Source organism: Pteropus alecto, unplaced genomic scaffold (assembly GCF_000325575.1).
Source record: "Pteropus alecto unplaced genomic scaffold, ASM32557v1 scaffold106, whole genome shotgun sequence".
Classification (NCBI taxonomy): Eukaryota; Metazoa; Chordata; class Mammalia; order Chiroptera; family Pteropodidae; genus Pteropus; species Pteropus alecto.
Window position 1 is genome coordinate 15,235,980 of NW_006442103.1, and position 12,971 is coordinate 15,248,950.

Consider the following 12,971-nt stretch of genomic DNA (forward strand, 5'->3'; position numbering starts at 1 on the left):
TGAACATTAGGAGTGACAAGCTAGAAGGTAAGACAGAAAGAACACCGAACCAAAAGTCAGCAGGCAGCCTTAGAATGCAGCCATTTGGGAGCGGGGAGGTAGACAGGGGTCAAAGGGGTCAAATACTTGGTGATGGAAGGAAAATCTAACTTTGGGTGGTGAACACACAATGCTATATATGTATGTAGGTATGTGTGTATATACGACATTGTTAAATTATATACCTGAAACTTATTTGATTTTATTAATCAATGTCACCCCAATAATTTTAATTAGAAAAAAAAGAATGCCACTATTTCCTAGCCATACAGTTGTCTTGTTAGTTAATTCCTCTGTGCCTCAATTTTCTCATCTGTGAAATGGGATTGGTAATACTTATCACTCGGTGATGTGATTTATTCTATTAAACTATATATGTGAAAATGCCTCACACAGAGCCTGGCATGTAAAAAGTCCCTGTTTAAATATTTCTTGTGCCTGAATGCTTAGGATAGGAGGTCACAATAGCTGTATTTTCTGTGATTCTGTGGAATTAATATTTGGGCATTTTAAATTAGGAAGGGAAGAAACCTTATTTTTTCATTAATCTTGCAGGACCTGAAACAAGATTTTTTTTTCTTTCTTTAGTACATTCCTGTGTTACTTTGTCCAGAACTGGCCCATCCAAATCAAGGCTACATTTTTACATTCCTTTCAACTGATAAAATTGCAATGCAGTGATCCCCAAGGTAATAGAGTAACTGTCTCTCGCTGACTCTAGTTTTTCTTTCTTCTTCTTCTTCTTCTTCTTTTTTTTTTTTTTGACAACAGAAAGCTTCTTTTTCCCCCTGCGGAAAAGAAGTGACATCATCCTGTGAATGTTAAATTCTGGCAGAAATGGAGCCACTCAAATGGAAACAGAAAAAAATTTTTTGGCAACAGCCAGGAATGAGACGTTACATAGCGTTTACTTGGTTATGTGTATTTCAGGAATACGGGATACTCTATGTTGTTGGCAATGGTCGCCTCTGTGATCAACGGTGATTTCTAAAATAATTTTCTTTTCAGTGCACTTAGCAGATTGATTGCATCGATGGCCCCGGTTCTTGACCTCTCCTTCTGCCCTGTCACTTTGCAGTTCCCGTCACTAAAGAGATGGAGTCTGTGAACCCATCTCCTGTATTTGGACTTGGCCATGTGACTTGCTTTGATCTGCGAAATGTTAGAAGTCATGATGCAAGTAGAAGCTTTTAAAAAGTACTGATGCGTTTTCCCTAATTCTTTTGAACCCCTGGCATCACCATGAAAATGTGGCCAGACTACCCTACCAGATGGACGTGAAAAGGACCCAAGCCAAGGTCATCCTAGACCATGCCAGCATGGGCTGTGAACAAAAGTAAATGTTTGCTGTTGCATTCCACCAAAGTTTTGTGATTGTTTGTTACACAGCAATAACTAACTGATAACAGTGCATTTGCTTAAAATTTCGGTGGCTTCAACCGAAATGGTAAATAAATTCTAATACTTCAAGCCACACATATTATAGTTAACAGCCTAGAGAGGTAGTTTGAAAGCTCCAGTCTAGATAAACTACTCTTTAAGTGTTTCCTAAATATAACCTGCTCATCCCCACCTCCGTATCTTTGTAATTCATTTCTCTCTACTAGGATATGTCCTTCTGTCTCTTCTCTGTCTGTTTGAATCATACCGAATCTCTAAGGACCTACTTAAAACCAGCCTTTTCTGAATGACTTATGGTGCCCCTGCCTGCAGTGGTCTCTTCAGCCTGTTAACTCATAGGCTATTTCTTGCCTAAACCATAAATTGGTTACCCAACACATACAGCTTTATGTGGCTACTATTTCTTAAGTACAGTCATTTATTAAACTAGAGTCCAAGTTCCTGGAGTTGCAGGGCCCAACTTGCCCTTCTTTTACCACCCGAGCCTCATGCTCTTTCTCTCCTTCAAATGTCCATATCTCTTTACCTGTGTTTCTCCTGGGGGACTTCACCTAATTTACCTTGCGTGACAGCCACTCATGCTCTTAGTCCTTTCTCACTCACCTCCACCTGCTCCACCATCTCAAACAGAAGTTCCCATGATCGGAGGCTACACCGTAATTCTGCATACACCCTATAGTATGTGCTCCATTAAATATGTAAATACTTCTTCATCTACCTCTGCTCTGTCTTTATGTTACATACCCTAATGTAGGCCCTCATCATTGCACATACAGAAAACTGGAAAAAAGCTTATAACTCACCTGCCTCATCTCTCAACCAATTAGCAAATTCCAAACATGGAATTCAATGTAAAAGGAAAATCTGACCAGAGCACTCTCCTGCTTAAGAAAAACTCTCAATAGCGCCTTTTATTTTTATTTTTTTAATGGGGTAAAAGCCAAGTTTTTCAGCCTGGCTCGCATGGCCCAGCAAGACCTGCCTGCCTCGCCAGGCCCTTATCCCATCACTCTTGCCTCAAACTTGACTCTAGCAGGAAGACACAGCTGGCTTGGCATTCATTTTTCATGCTAAACCATTTTTGCCCAGCTGTACCTAGCCCTCTTCCTCCCTGGTGGTTTCCTTGGGCCTGGCCCAGCCCATCCTGACCAACCCTCCCACCCACCAACCTCCCCTACTTGTTTTGGGCGCCTCATTGATCGTTGTGCTTTCGGAGTTGTGTGGTGATGGTCTGATTCAGGTTAAGTTTCTTGAGAACAAAAGCTGGGTTGTTAATATTTTCATATGTGCACAACCTACCACAGCACCTAGATCCTAGAAGGACTAAAATATTGTTGGATGGATGGGTAGAACTGGAGATCCACCTGTAAATGTGGCCTGAAGCCGACCAGTTGGTCACTGACCCATCGAAACATAGGCCTGACCTAAGGAACTCGTCCTCGGCGAGCTCATCCGTTGTCTGGTCTGGTCTTCTAGGACTACAGTGGGATTAAGTTGGCCAGAGTTCAGTGCCAGCTTAGCCACTCAGTCCCCCGCCATCTCTGGTGCCCAGGCCCACACCGAGCAGATGAAGATACCCTTAAATGTCACGTGACGGTCGGTGACATTCACTGAGCACTCACCATGTCCCAGGTATTGTTCTAAGAGTTTTAAGTAAATCAGTTCATTCAATTCTCACAGCAATCTTATGAGATACACACTATTAGTATCTTCGTTTTATAGATGAAGGTTAGAAAAGGTTAATTAACTTTTCTAAGATCACACAGCCATTAAAAATAAAATCTACATGCAAACGCAGGCAGCCTGACTCGAGAACCTGCCATCGTCACCATCACCTCATGATTCCCTGGGTTCACGTTTTCCAGAGATGCTTCTCTCATTTCTCAGGAATTTCCCCGGGATGGAAGGAGGGGTAAGGGCTAAGAAGAGAACTTTTTTATTTTTATTTATTCAGTTTTCTTAAATTCCCTTGTGATTACCTACTGATGCATATTTAGCCAGGATGAGGCCTGTATTTTCTTATTTTTATCTGTGTAAATATATACTTACCCATGAAGATAACTTTTGCACACACAAATTTGAGTGATTAGCAAAGGACCATAATGCAACCAGTTTTGTTTGTTGCAAAGCCATTTCTGTTTCTCAGTGGGCTGAAAACCACACCATTGCTTCCTCTTTACTTTCGTAGTGAGAGCACAGCATTTGTCACTCGGCCTCTGAACAGCTTCAGTGACACCACCAGGAAAGGTCTGTGCTGGTCCAAATGGCACGCATCCCACGTGTGGCATCTTTCTTTCTCTTTCTGAGTAAGTGTCATAATTCTGCATGTTTCTCTTGTCACAGGAGCTAGGCAACTGGAGGCTGCTGGGTGATAGAACAGGTCAATTTGGTCTCTACAAGAAAAACAATGCCACACATCTCTGGTGTTGGCAATAATTTTTTAGTTTTGTCTATGTTACTAGATCTGCCAGTTTTGCTGGTTCTGGCTTTATCTTTTCTTTCTGAGCTAGCTTGTCCCTGGAGGTAATACGAGGTTTGGCTCCCCAGGTGAGAGGTGACCTTAAGGTTTGCCTAATGTCAGAGCTCGACTAGCTAGCATGCCTTGGGGATATGGCTGGATGGAAAGAAAGGTTATTAGAGTACTTTGTAGTTTTAGGCCAGGCTTAAAGAAGATTCTAGATTTCACCTGTGAGCTGAAGTGGGAGTTGACTACTAAGGGACTGAGAAGGGGCCAGGAGGATTCACTTGGCTCTGCTGAAGGGCACATGGAGGGGCCCTAGTGGCATGTAAACATGCTGAAACCGGGTGGAGGAAAGGGAAATTGGAGGTGAATGAGAGAACGGATGAACTGGGCAGGGGCGAAGTAGTTCCAGGTAGGCAGAGTAGGTAGCAGGTACTTTTGTGCACTGTGGGTTCCTTTAGCATCTGGTAAAGACTCTGGACTCCTATTCAGAATAATTTCTTAAATGCATAAAATAGAATGTATAGGATTATACAATCTCGTTGAAATGCAATTATCAAAATATGTTTCAATGGATTGTGATGTAGTCATTCATTTGCTTCTTTACGCATTACATAATAAGATTTAGAGGCGGTCTGTTACCTACCAAACTTCAAAGCAGTGATGAATCTGAACAGTATTTCAAGAAACCTGCAACAACCACAATGTGATATGCAAATATCTATGGCTTGTTGTCTACATTCATTACTGAAGGAAATATAAAGTTTCCATGAAGTGCAAATAAAGATGTAGGGTTTTTCTTTTTCACCCAAGTTCATGAACCCTTTCATCCCGTACATGGACCCCGATTAAGAACTCCTGCCTTTGGGACTGGATTGAGTCAGTGCAGGGACTTGAATGACTGGAATGATAGGAGAACTGGAAGAATTTATGGTCAGTGTGGTCAGGGCTGTGGCTAAAGCATCGTAAGGACGCAGCATCAGCCAGGGGGTGCTTACTAAACAGAGGCTTGAGCTGAACTGGGCTCACGCCTCAAGAGACATTGGATAGTGCGAGGTAAGGGTCAGATCTGGGGCCTGACAGGGCGAGAGGTGACCTGCGGGGAAATTTCTAGGCCCAGTGCTGGGTGATCAGTGCCCACTAGGCTGGCCTGGCAGGCGTTGCTGACTAGGTGGACTCGTGGGATCCTTTGCAGGATGTTGGCTGGTGTGTTCCTGTTCGTCCAGTTTAGTTGTCTGAGTGTGATTCTCAAGGACAAACGCTCTCTGTGTGTCTGTCTGTCTGCTTCCCTCTGTCTGGTGAGCAGGCTGGAAGGCCTTGGGGGTGCAGAAAGTGGTAACCAGGTTCAAAAAGGAGAAGCTAGAAGCTTTCCCCTGACTCACTGAAACAATTAACTTAAACTGGGTTAACTATTTCTTTCTTCTACATTCTGACTCATCCTCGGCCCTGATTTTGTACAGAACCACAGTTTTTATGTAACGAACACATAAATCAAGAAGTAACTTGAAAAAACTTTGCTATTTGTCGTCATAAATATGAAAGAGAAAAACAAAAGTAATGAATTCAATGATGATCAATCAGTCAATTGCATTATTTAGCAAATATAAACTTTATTCTACTTTATTTCTTAAATAGATAGAAAGACTGGTTAACCCTATTAGAATACGGTGCTAGATGAGGTTAAGGCCCTGGGTGAATGAGCTCTTGGATTTAGCTCTAGCACGTCTGTGATCTGTCACCCCTCACCCTGACTAGTTGCCTTACACATAAAAGCCATTACCAGGGGAGCCTGCAGAGGAGGGGCTATCGTTTGTCTTACTAAGACTGTATTCATGAAAAAAAAAAATCACACTAACTTATGGACGGAAGCTGTCTCAGCCTCTGAGCATATAGGTTTCTTGCATGTGCAAAGAAAGAAGTTGCTTGTGTTTGATGTTCTCTGGTAGCTTTGGCATTAGGTGGACTATTTGAAGTGGCTGTTTTTGTGTAGCAAAAAGGTCCAAATATGGGCCATTTTATATGGTTCAACTTAATAGCTTCCATTCAAATAATACGGAAACGGCAAACTTGGCAATCTCAGTTATAATTTTGAAAAAAGCCAATACCGTCAGGGAATTCTTCGTTTTTCCAAAGGGTGACTCCAGTGCAGTACGTTCATGTTGAGCTGTGTGCCCAGCAGTCAACGGAAATTTGAGCTGCTGTGCAAAGGTATCTGAGCCTCCGTCCATTAAAGGGGAACGTGACGGGACAGTCCCTCGAGATATTTTCGCTCTTTAAGAGGAGGAGAGATTTGTGCAACACATCCCACAGAGGATATATTTATAGTAAGACGCTTCAGTATATGATCTGAATGCATAGCCATTTGAATTGACCTCTGTCCGTCATTCTTTCTCACCTCAAAAATACCTATAAACACCTACACAATCTCTTTGGCTTTTCTGAGAAAGCAGGACCATCCCAAACATGTTCTTGACCTCAAGCCTCTACTAGGACCTTACTCCATTTGTCACCCTCTCTCTGGCTTCGTTCATCTCTGCCCTCTACTGCTTCTCTGCCTGCAAACATGCAGTGGCACCTGCGGCCGCCCCGGCCCTCCCTGCTTCTCTCTACCCACAAACTCTTTCTAGCTGCCGCCTTATTTATCTCTTTCCAAAAAAGAAGTCGTTCACGTTTCCTGCAGTGGCTTCTGACCCTTGAAATCTGCTGCTTGGGCTTGATTGAAATCTCTTCCACAGAGGTCTCCACTGACATCCTCGTCATCAAACTCAGAGGACTCGCCTCTGCCTTTAGAATCCTCAGCCTCTCAGCATTTCGCAGGCCGGCGAGCTCTTTCTTCCGGCAACGTCTTACCTCCTTTGGTTTCCAAGACACCGTGACCTGGCTGCCCTCTCGCCTCCCCAACTCTTCCCTCTCTAGGTTTTGTTCCTCATCCCATCCCCTAAATGGAGAGATTTTTCTAGTAATCTGGAGTGTTTACAGGAAGCCATGAGAAACAATGGACAAAGACAGCCAGAGACTGGCATTTGCAGATCTAAGTTCCAGTCTGGCTCAACCATTTATAAGTTTTGACATTGCTGAACACGCAAATATCACAGAGTTCTTGAAAGAATTAGATTAGGATGAAGACTTGAAAGCACAAATGTATGTACTTAAATATTGTGTCCAGTTAATTCGTTGGGTATCCTTCCTGTTAATTCCATGACACTCAAATTTAGTATTTCCAAAATTAAATGCTTTCTCTTCTTCCTCATAACGGTGACTCTTCCTGGTATCTTTATTTCTGTTAATAGTACCGTTATTCTCCCAGTCGCCCTCATAAAACCTGGGTGTCATCTCTGATTTCTTACTGCCTTCCATCCCTCCATCCACCTCCACTACCTCCAAGCATCCAACACACTGAAAAACTCTAGATTTTATCACCGCAGGGTGATAAAACCGTCCTTCCTTTCTTTCCATTCCTGTTGCCTTCATCACTTCTCTCCTGGGCTACTATGGTTACCTGATGTCTATTTCTAATTTTCATCATTCTACACACAATTGTCAGGTTAATTTTCCTAAGTCTTTTCAAACATTCTTAGCGGATTCCCCATTGCCTAATCAATCAAGTTCAAACATTTAATCATGATAGTCAAGTCCTTCCTGCTCCGGACCCACATTTCCTATTCAGTCTTACCTTCTCCTATTAATCTTCATGCCACTCTTCCTTTAATCGAACTGATTACTCCCTATTTTCTGAACAAGTCTTTAGATTCCTATTCGTACAGTCTTGTCACGAAGTCCCCTCACCACAGAGGCCCTGTCTCCCCACTTAAATTGTCATAATCTTCCCAGTTCTTCCAGGTTCATTTCTAATACTCTCTCTCTCATAAACCTGACCCGTTTCCCTCCCCTCAGGAATGGAATCTCCCCTTCATTCAAATTCCTCAGAGCATTTTTATCGTATCTCTCTAGGAGAACTATCATTCCTTTTTGAATGAATTATAAAATCTAGAAGTCAGAGCTTATCCCAAACCCATCTTTGTATCTTGGTTCCTGACGCATCAGAAATACCATAAGTGATTGAATTAATATTTATTGAATTGGCCAAAAAATAAAAAATAAAAAATGAAGTGCTAGTTTTCACAGTAAAACGTTTCAAAGGTGGTACCCATCTCTCTGAAAAGTTATGGAAAATGTTGAAGTATTGCTTTGCTACCAAAAATAACATGGAAATATGCCCTGATATAAACAGGTTGGTGGTACCTCAGAAACCACATTTGTATCATGAAATATAGCACCTAAGAAAAGTTAATAAAAATTAATGCACAATTTGACCAATAAATAAAAGGTAAAAGCCACCCAGGTCAAGGAGAACATTGCCAGGACCCTACAGCACCCATCCACCTGCCATGCGTCCCATGCAAAACACAACCCTCTCTCACGTGCAGTCACTTTTCTGATGGGCGTGATCACCACTCCTAGCTTTTCTCTTTTTTTAATGTCTTTACCCCCGTGTTTGCATCACTAAGCAACACAGTATAGTTTTGTCTGTTTTACAACTATAAAGAGTAGAATCGTTCTGTGAATAGTCAAAAAGATTAAAAAATATTTTGCATCTTCTGTTAAACACGGCCATCCGTAGAATTTCAACTCACGTTTCATCCACTTTCATTTCTGTATAATATTCCATTTTATGAGTGGACCAGAGTTCGTCTGCCCTCCTGTTGATGGACATATGGGTGCTCTCTAGTGTGGGGCCATGATGAACAGCATGCTATGGAGAGTCTCTCACACGTAGCCTGGCAGACAGTACATGCTTTTCTCAAAGGTCTATGTATAAGCCTGGCTGGCATTGCTGAAAATGTTTTGAACTTCCTCTATAGTATAATTATTTGGTAAGTAATAATTACAATTTTTCTTAGATGGTCTAACTTCTATTCTTAGGCATAATTCAAATATATTAATTGGGATTTGTGAATAAATTAGTATGTTTTAAATTATTACTAGAAATGTGTGTGGTTGGTTGATTAGTTGGTTGGTTGATTTTCAGTTTGGCATTGAACATGCACATGCCATTTTAATTGTCTGCATCAGGTAGCTACTTACCCTTTCTGCCCATTTTTCTTTGTCGGCTCCCTTCCATGAGAATCGTCCGCATTCCAGAATTCCTCTACTCGGACTCACCACGGTCTCTATAATGTCATTTCCCCTTTCTCTCACTTTTTTTTCACTCCTGCCTTTTTTTGCTCTCTGTCCTGGAGAGTCACAAAATTCCGTGCTGCATCTTCACACCTTCTTCTGAATGTCATTCTGTTAACCCCTTCACACCAGTAGTCATTCCCTGGCGGATTCTGCAGATGTCTTTCTGCCCCGTCTTCCCTTTGCACTGGACCTCAGTCCCCAGTGAAAGATTGAGTTCACCTTTGTGGCATCTCTGTCATTTTTTCATTGTTCTTTCCGTAACGCAAAATAAACTAGCTTTTAATATTAACATAATAAATCAACGCATACGTTTTCATTTCTGAAAAATGCTCGGTTTTGAAAGTGTGGACGGCAGAGGGAATGTTACCATTTAATAATTTTTTTTTTTCCTTTAAATCTAATACCTGAGATTTGTCCCAATAGGAAACATTCCATAGTGTCTCAACTGAAATTTTGGGGTAAGAGAAGAACTAAAATAAATTCTGATTCCAGATCCTACTGGCTTGACAGCCATCTTTGTGATGCTTTTCAATAAAGCTGTAGTGGCTCTATAAAAAAAAAAAAAAATTACAAAACAAAAAAAACCTCCGCAGTATAGAAATGAAGTGCTGCTGTCTCTCCCGGTGCTAATTTTAACTAGTCTTGCATTAGACCTGGCCAGGTGCTTCAGATGGTTTCAACCAACCAGCAAGAAAAAGCATAGGACCATGGGCAGCGCTGTTGACTTTGCTTCTACGTAGAAGCAGCCACTTCTACGGGAACAGGTGCCCGGGAATTTGAGGCTTGGGAAGTATATGCTGAATTTCTCCATAAAATAATGTAAAGTGAATTATCATACATTGTATTTACTTTAAAATCAGTTCACTTCGATAAGCACGTAAGCTTCATGGTAGGGACTATGATACTCTGATGAAACTAAACTTGTTTTCAAGAGACTAGAGATCACGATGGAAGTTAAAGTTATAAAAGAATAATTAACTCATCAAGCCATTCCACTGCTCCTCAGCCTGAAGGTGTTGAACGTTTGAGTTGATTATAGCTAATAACCTGAGATCTCATTTAGTCGAATTGTAATACAGGGAGCTACATAAGGCGGCACTTTGGGAAATAGAGCACTAATCTATTTTTATTCCCCCCTTTCTTTCTCCTCCTTGCAAGCTAAGCTCAGCATTGGCCAGAGAGAAGTCACAGTTCAGAAAGGACCACTGTTTAGAGCTGAAGGTTACCCTGTCAGCATTGGCTGCAATGTAACTGGCCACAAGGGACCTTCCGAGCAGCATTTCCAGTGGTCTGTTTACCTGCTGACAGGCCCGACCCAAGAAGTCCAGATCATCAGCACTAAAGATGCCACGTTCTCTTACGTGATGTATGCGCCGCGGGTACGAAGCAGAGAAATCTACGTGGAGAGGGTCCAGGGCAGCGCAGTCTTTTTGCACATCTCAAAGCTCCAGATGAAGGATTCTGGCGAGTATGAGTGTCACACACCGAACACTGATGGAAGATACTACGGGAATTACAGTGCAAAGACTACCCTGATTGGTGAGCTGATTGCCCGTCTCTGCTAGCCAGCCAGAGAAGCCAGAGCCTCCATTATGACAATGTCCTGTATTGTGACACGGCTTTATATTGTGCTGTGTGCTTTGATGAAAGAGCCCAGGTACCCCTCTGGATATTTTGGAGATTTGTCACAAATAGGTATCTCATATTCTCCAAAACTCTCAATTCATTTTTCCAATCAATTTTGCCCCGGAGACTGAGATCATGTGTGGTCTTCTCAAAGCCTCGCCCATAGCTAATCTTAGCTTGATAAGAGCATCAGACAAAGCTTTGGGCGATCTCCCCATGTTAGGTCTCCTCGTGGAGGCAGAACATTAACTTGAGAAGAGAGCTGGTGTTATAAGTCATTAACTTATTTTCAAACTACTGTTCTCCAGCGTATTTACCGAAAGGGGGACAGTCATCGTTCTTGCAATTCCCATTTTGTCCCTTTGCCCGGGACATCTCAGCACCCCTTTTCAGCCAAGCAGAGGTTCACTTCAGGACCCAGTTTACCTATTACCTCTCCTGTGAGCCCTGTCCTGACTGTTTCTGGCAGTAATCTCACCTTGGTTTCCTCTCGATGCTCTATTCATACCAGCTTAAGTGGTAATTGGCTCCTTCTTCACTCTGAGTTCCAGGAGAAGAGAACGTTTATCTCAGCCCCTCGCACAGCGGCTAGCTCTGAGTAGCTGCTAAATAAATATTCATCGATTAAGTGTCGCTTTCACATAAGCCGAGGCTGTGTGATTTCCTTTGAGTAAGGAGAGAGTGGTAAGGGAGTCGGATGGTTATCAAAACTTATGTCAGGGTTGCATTTTGGCTCTGAATGATAGATTATAACGGGTTATTTCAGAACTCTGTTTTATGCAGGAGCAGGTTAAGGCCCAAGGAAGTGAAGCGACTTGCTCCAGTTCATGTAGTCAAATAGGGACAGATTTAGGATCAGAAACTAGGTCTTCTGGCTCCCAGCGCGTTTCCCCTTTAAATACTCTGTGTCTGAGTAGCTATATTGGTTAAAGTCTACACTAAAAATGGAAAGTCAGGGTCAGTACATCAGTGAGCCATCAGCTTTGCTAAATTCCATAGACTGTACGTACATAGATGCTAGTGTTCCCATTGGCAGTGGGGAAAGCATATGGCTAGTGGAAAAGCAACTCAAAGTATGTGCTTTACAGATGGTGGGTCCAGGCGCCATCTTCATCTAAGGAGACTAGTCTGACAGGTACTGAGCCAGTCAATTATCTCCATTCCTTTGCTTCCAGTTATTCCAGATACCCTCTCTGCCACCATGAATTCCCAGACTCTCCATAAGGAGGAAGGTGAGCCATTAGAACTTACCTGTGAGGCTGCCAAAGCCACAGCTCAACATACCCACCTGTCTGTCACCTGGTACCTGATGCGGGATGGAGAAAGAAGTCAAGGCATCAAGATTATTTCCCTCTCCAAAGATTTTATGTTGATCCCTGGGCCTTCGTATACAGAGAGGTTTGCAGCTGGTGATGTGAGGCTCGACAAGCTCAGGGCCTCTACCTTCAGGCTGACCGTAGGGAGCCTGCAGCCCTCAGATCAAGGCCAGCTGTTCTGTGAGGCAGCTGAATGGATTCAAGATCCAGATGGAACCTGGACTTTCATCACAAAAAAGCAGACAGATCAAACGACTCTGTGGATCCAGCCAGCAGGTAATTATCTTCTCAAGAAGTTCATTAATATGCTTGTTGTGCGTATTTATGGGATAACTTTTTGTTGTTTCCTAATCTTTTGTTGGATCCCCCCAAAAGACGTCATTTAGAAAGCTTGAGTAAATTTTGTTTTTGTCATCTGGGAAGCATAAATTAAAGAAAGACATTAGTTTTGGCCCTGTCCGCGGAAAGCTTTGTACGGGATAAGATCTGTTGAACGGTTAGACAGCCGTGCGTGGGAATAGCTTCGTTACTGTTCTCGCCAGGCTCTGCAGGGAGCCTGAGCCTCAGACATGCGAAATGCTCTGCCTAAGGTCACCCATCTGCTGAGAGGTGGAGCTGACATTTGAAGTCAGGTGTGTCACCACAGACACCTGGGTCTCAGAGTCACTGTAGCTTCCAATGTAAAGTCTCGTCTTAGTGGCGACATTTCCTTCCACCTGGAATGGTGTCACTCCCCTTGATCCACTGGCATTTCCATCAAAGTGAACAGAAAGCCTCAGCTATGATTCCTGGCCTCTCTGCATAGGCTTTGGTCCAGTAAGAGGAGGTCGCTAATACCGTATATGTCCACGCTAACAGCAACGATCCAAGATGGAAACCTGAAGTTCTCTCTCTTTCTCTCTCTCTCTCTTTTTTTTTTTTTTTGGAGAGATTTTATTCTATTCCAT

The 12,971-nt window shown here is 42.6% G+C and overlaps 1 protein-coding gene across 2 annotated transcripts in view; it reads left to right on the forward strand.

The window, feature by feature from the left end:
• Positions 1-3,703: 3,703 nt before the first annotated feature.
• The window catches only part of CD101 (CD101 molecule), a 30,539-nt gene continuing 21,271 nt past the window's right edge, over positions 3,704-12,971 (forward strand). Inside the window, exons 1-3 of one of the 2 annotated variants that reach the window (XM_006919821.2) lie at positions 3,704-3,746; positions 10,241-10,621; positions 11,884-12,300. In XM_006919821.2, the coding sequence (XP_006919883.1) occupies positions 3,704-3,746; positions 10,241-10,621; positions 11,884-12,300 (841 nt within the window). The remainder of the gene's footprint in view (positions 3,747-10,240; positions 10,622-11,883; positions 12,301-12,971) is intronic. The other variant, XM_025038464.1, reaches the window with a different exon arrangement.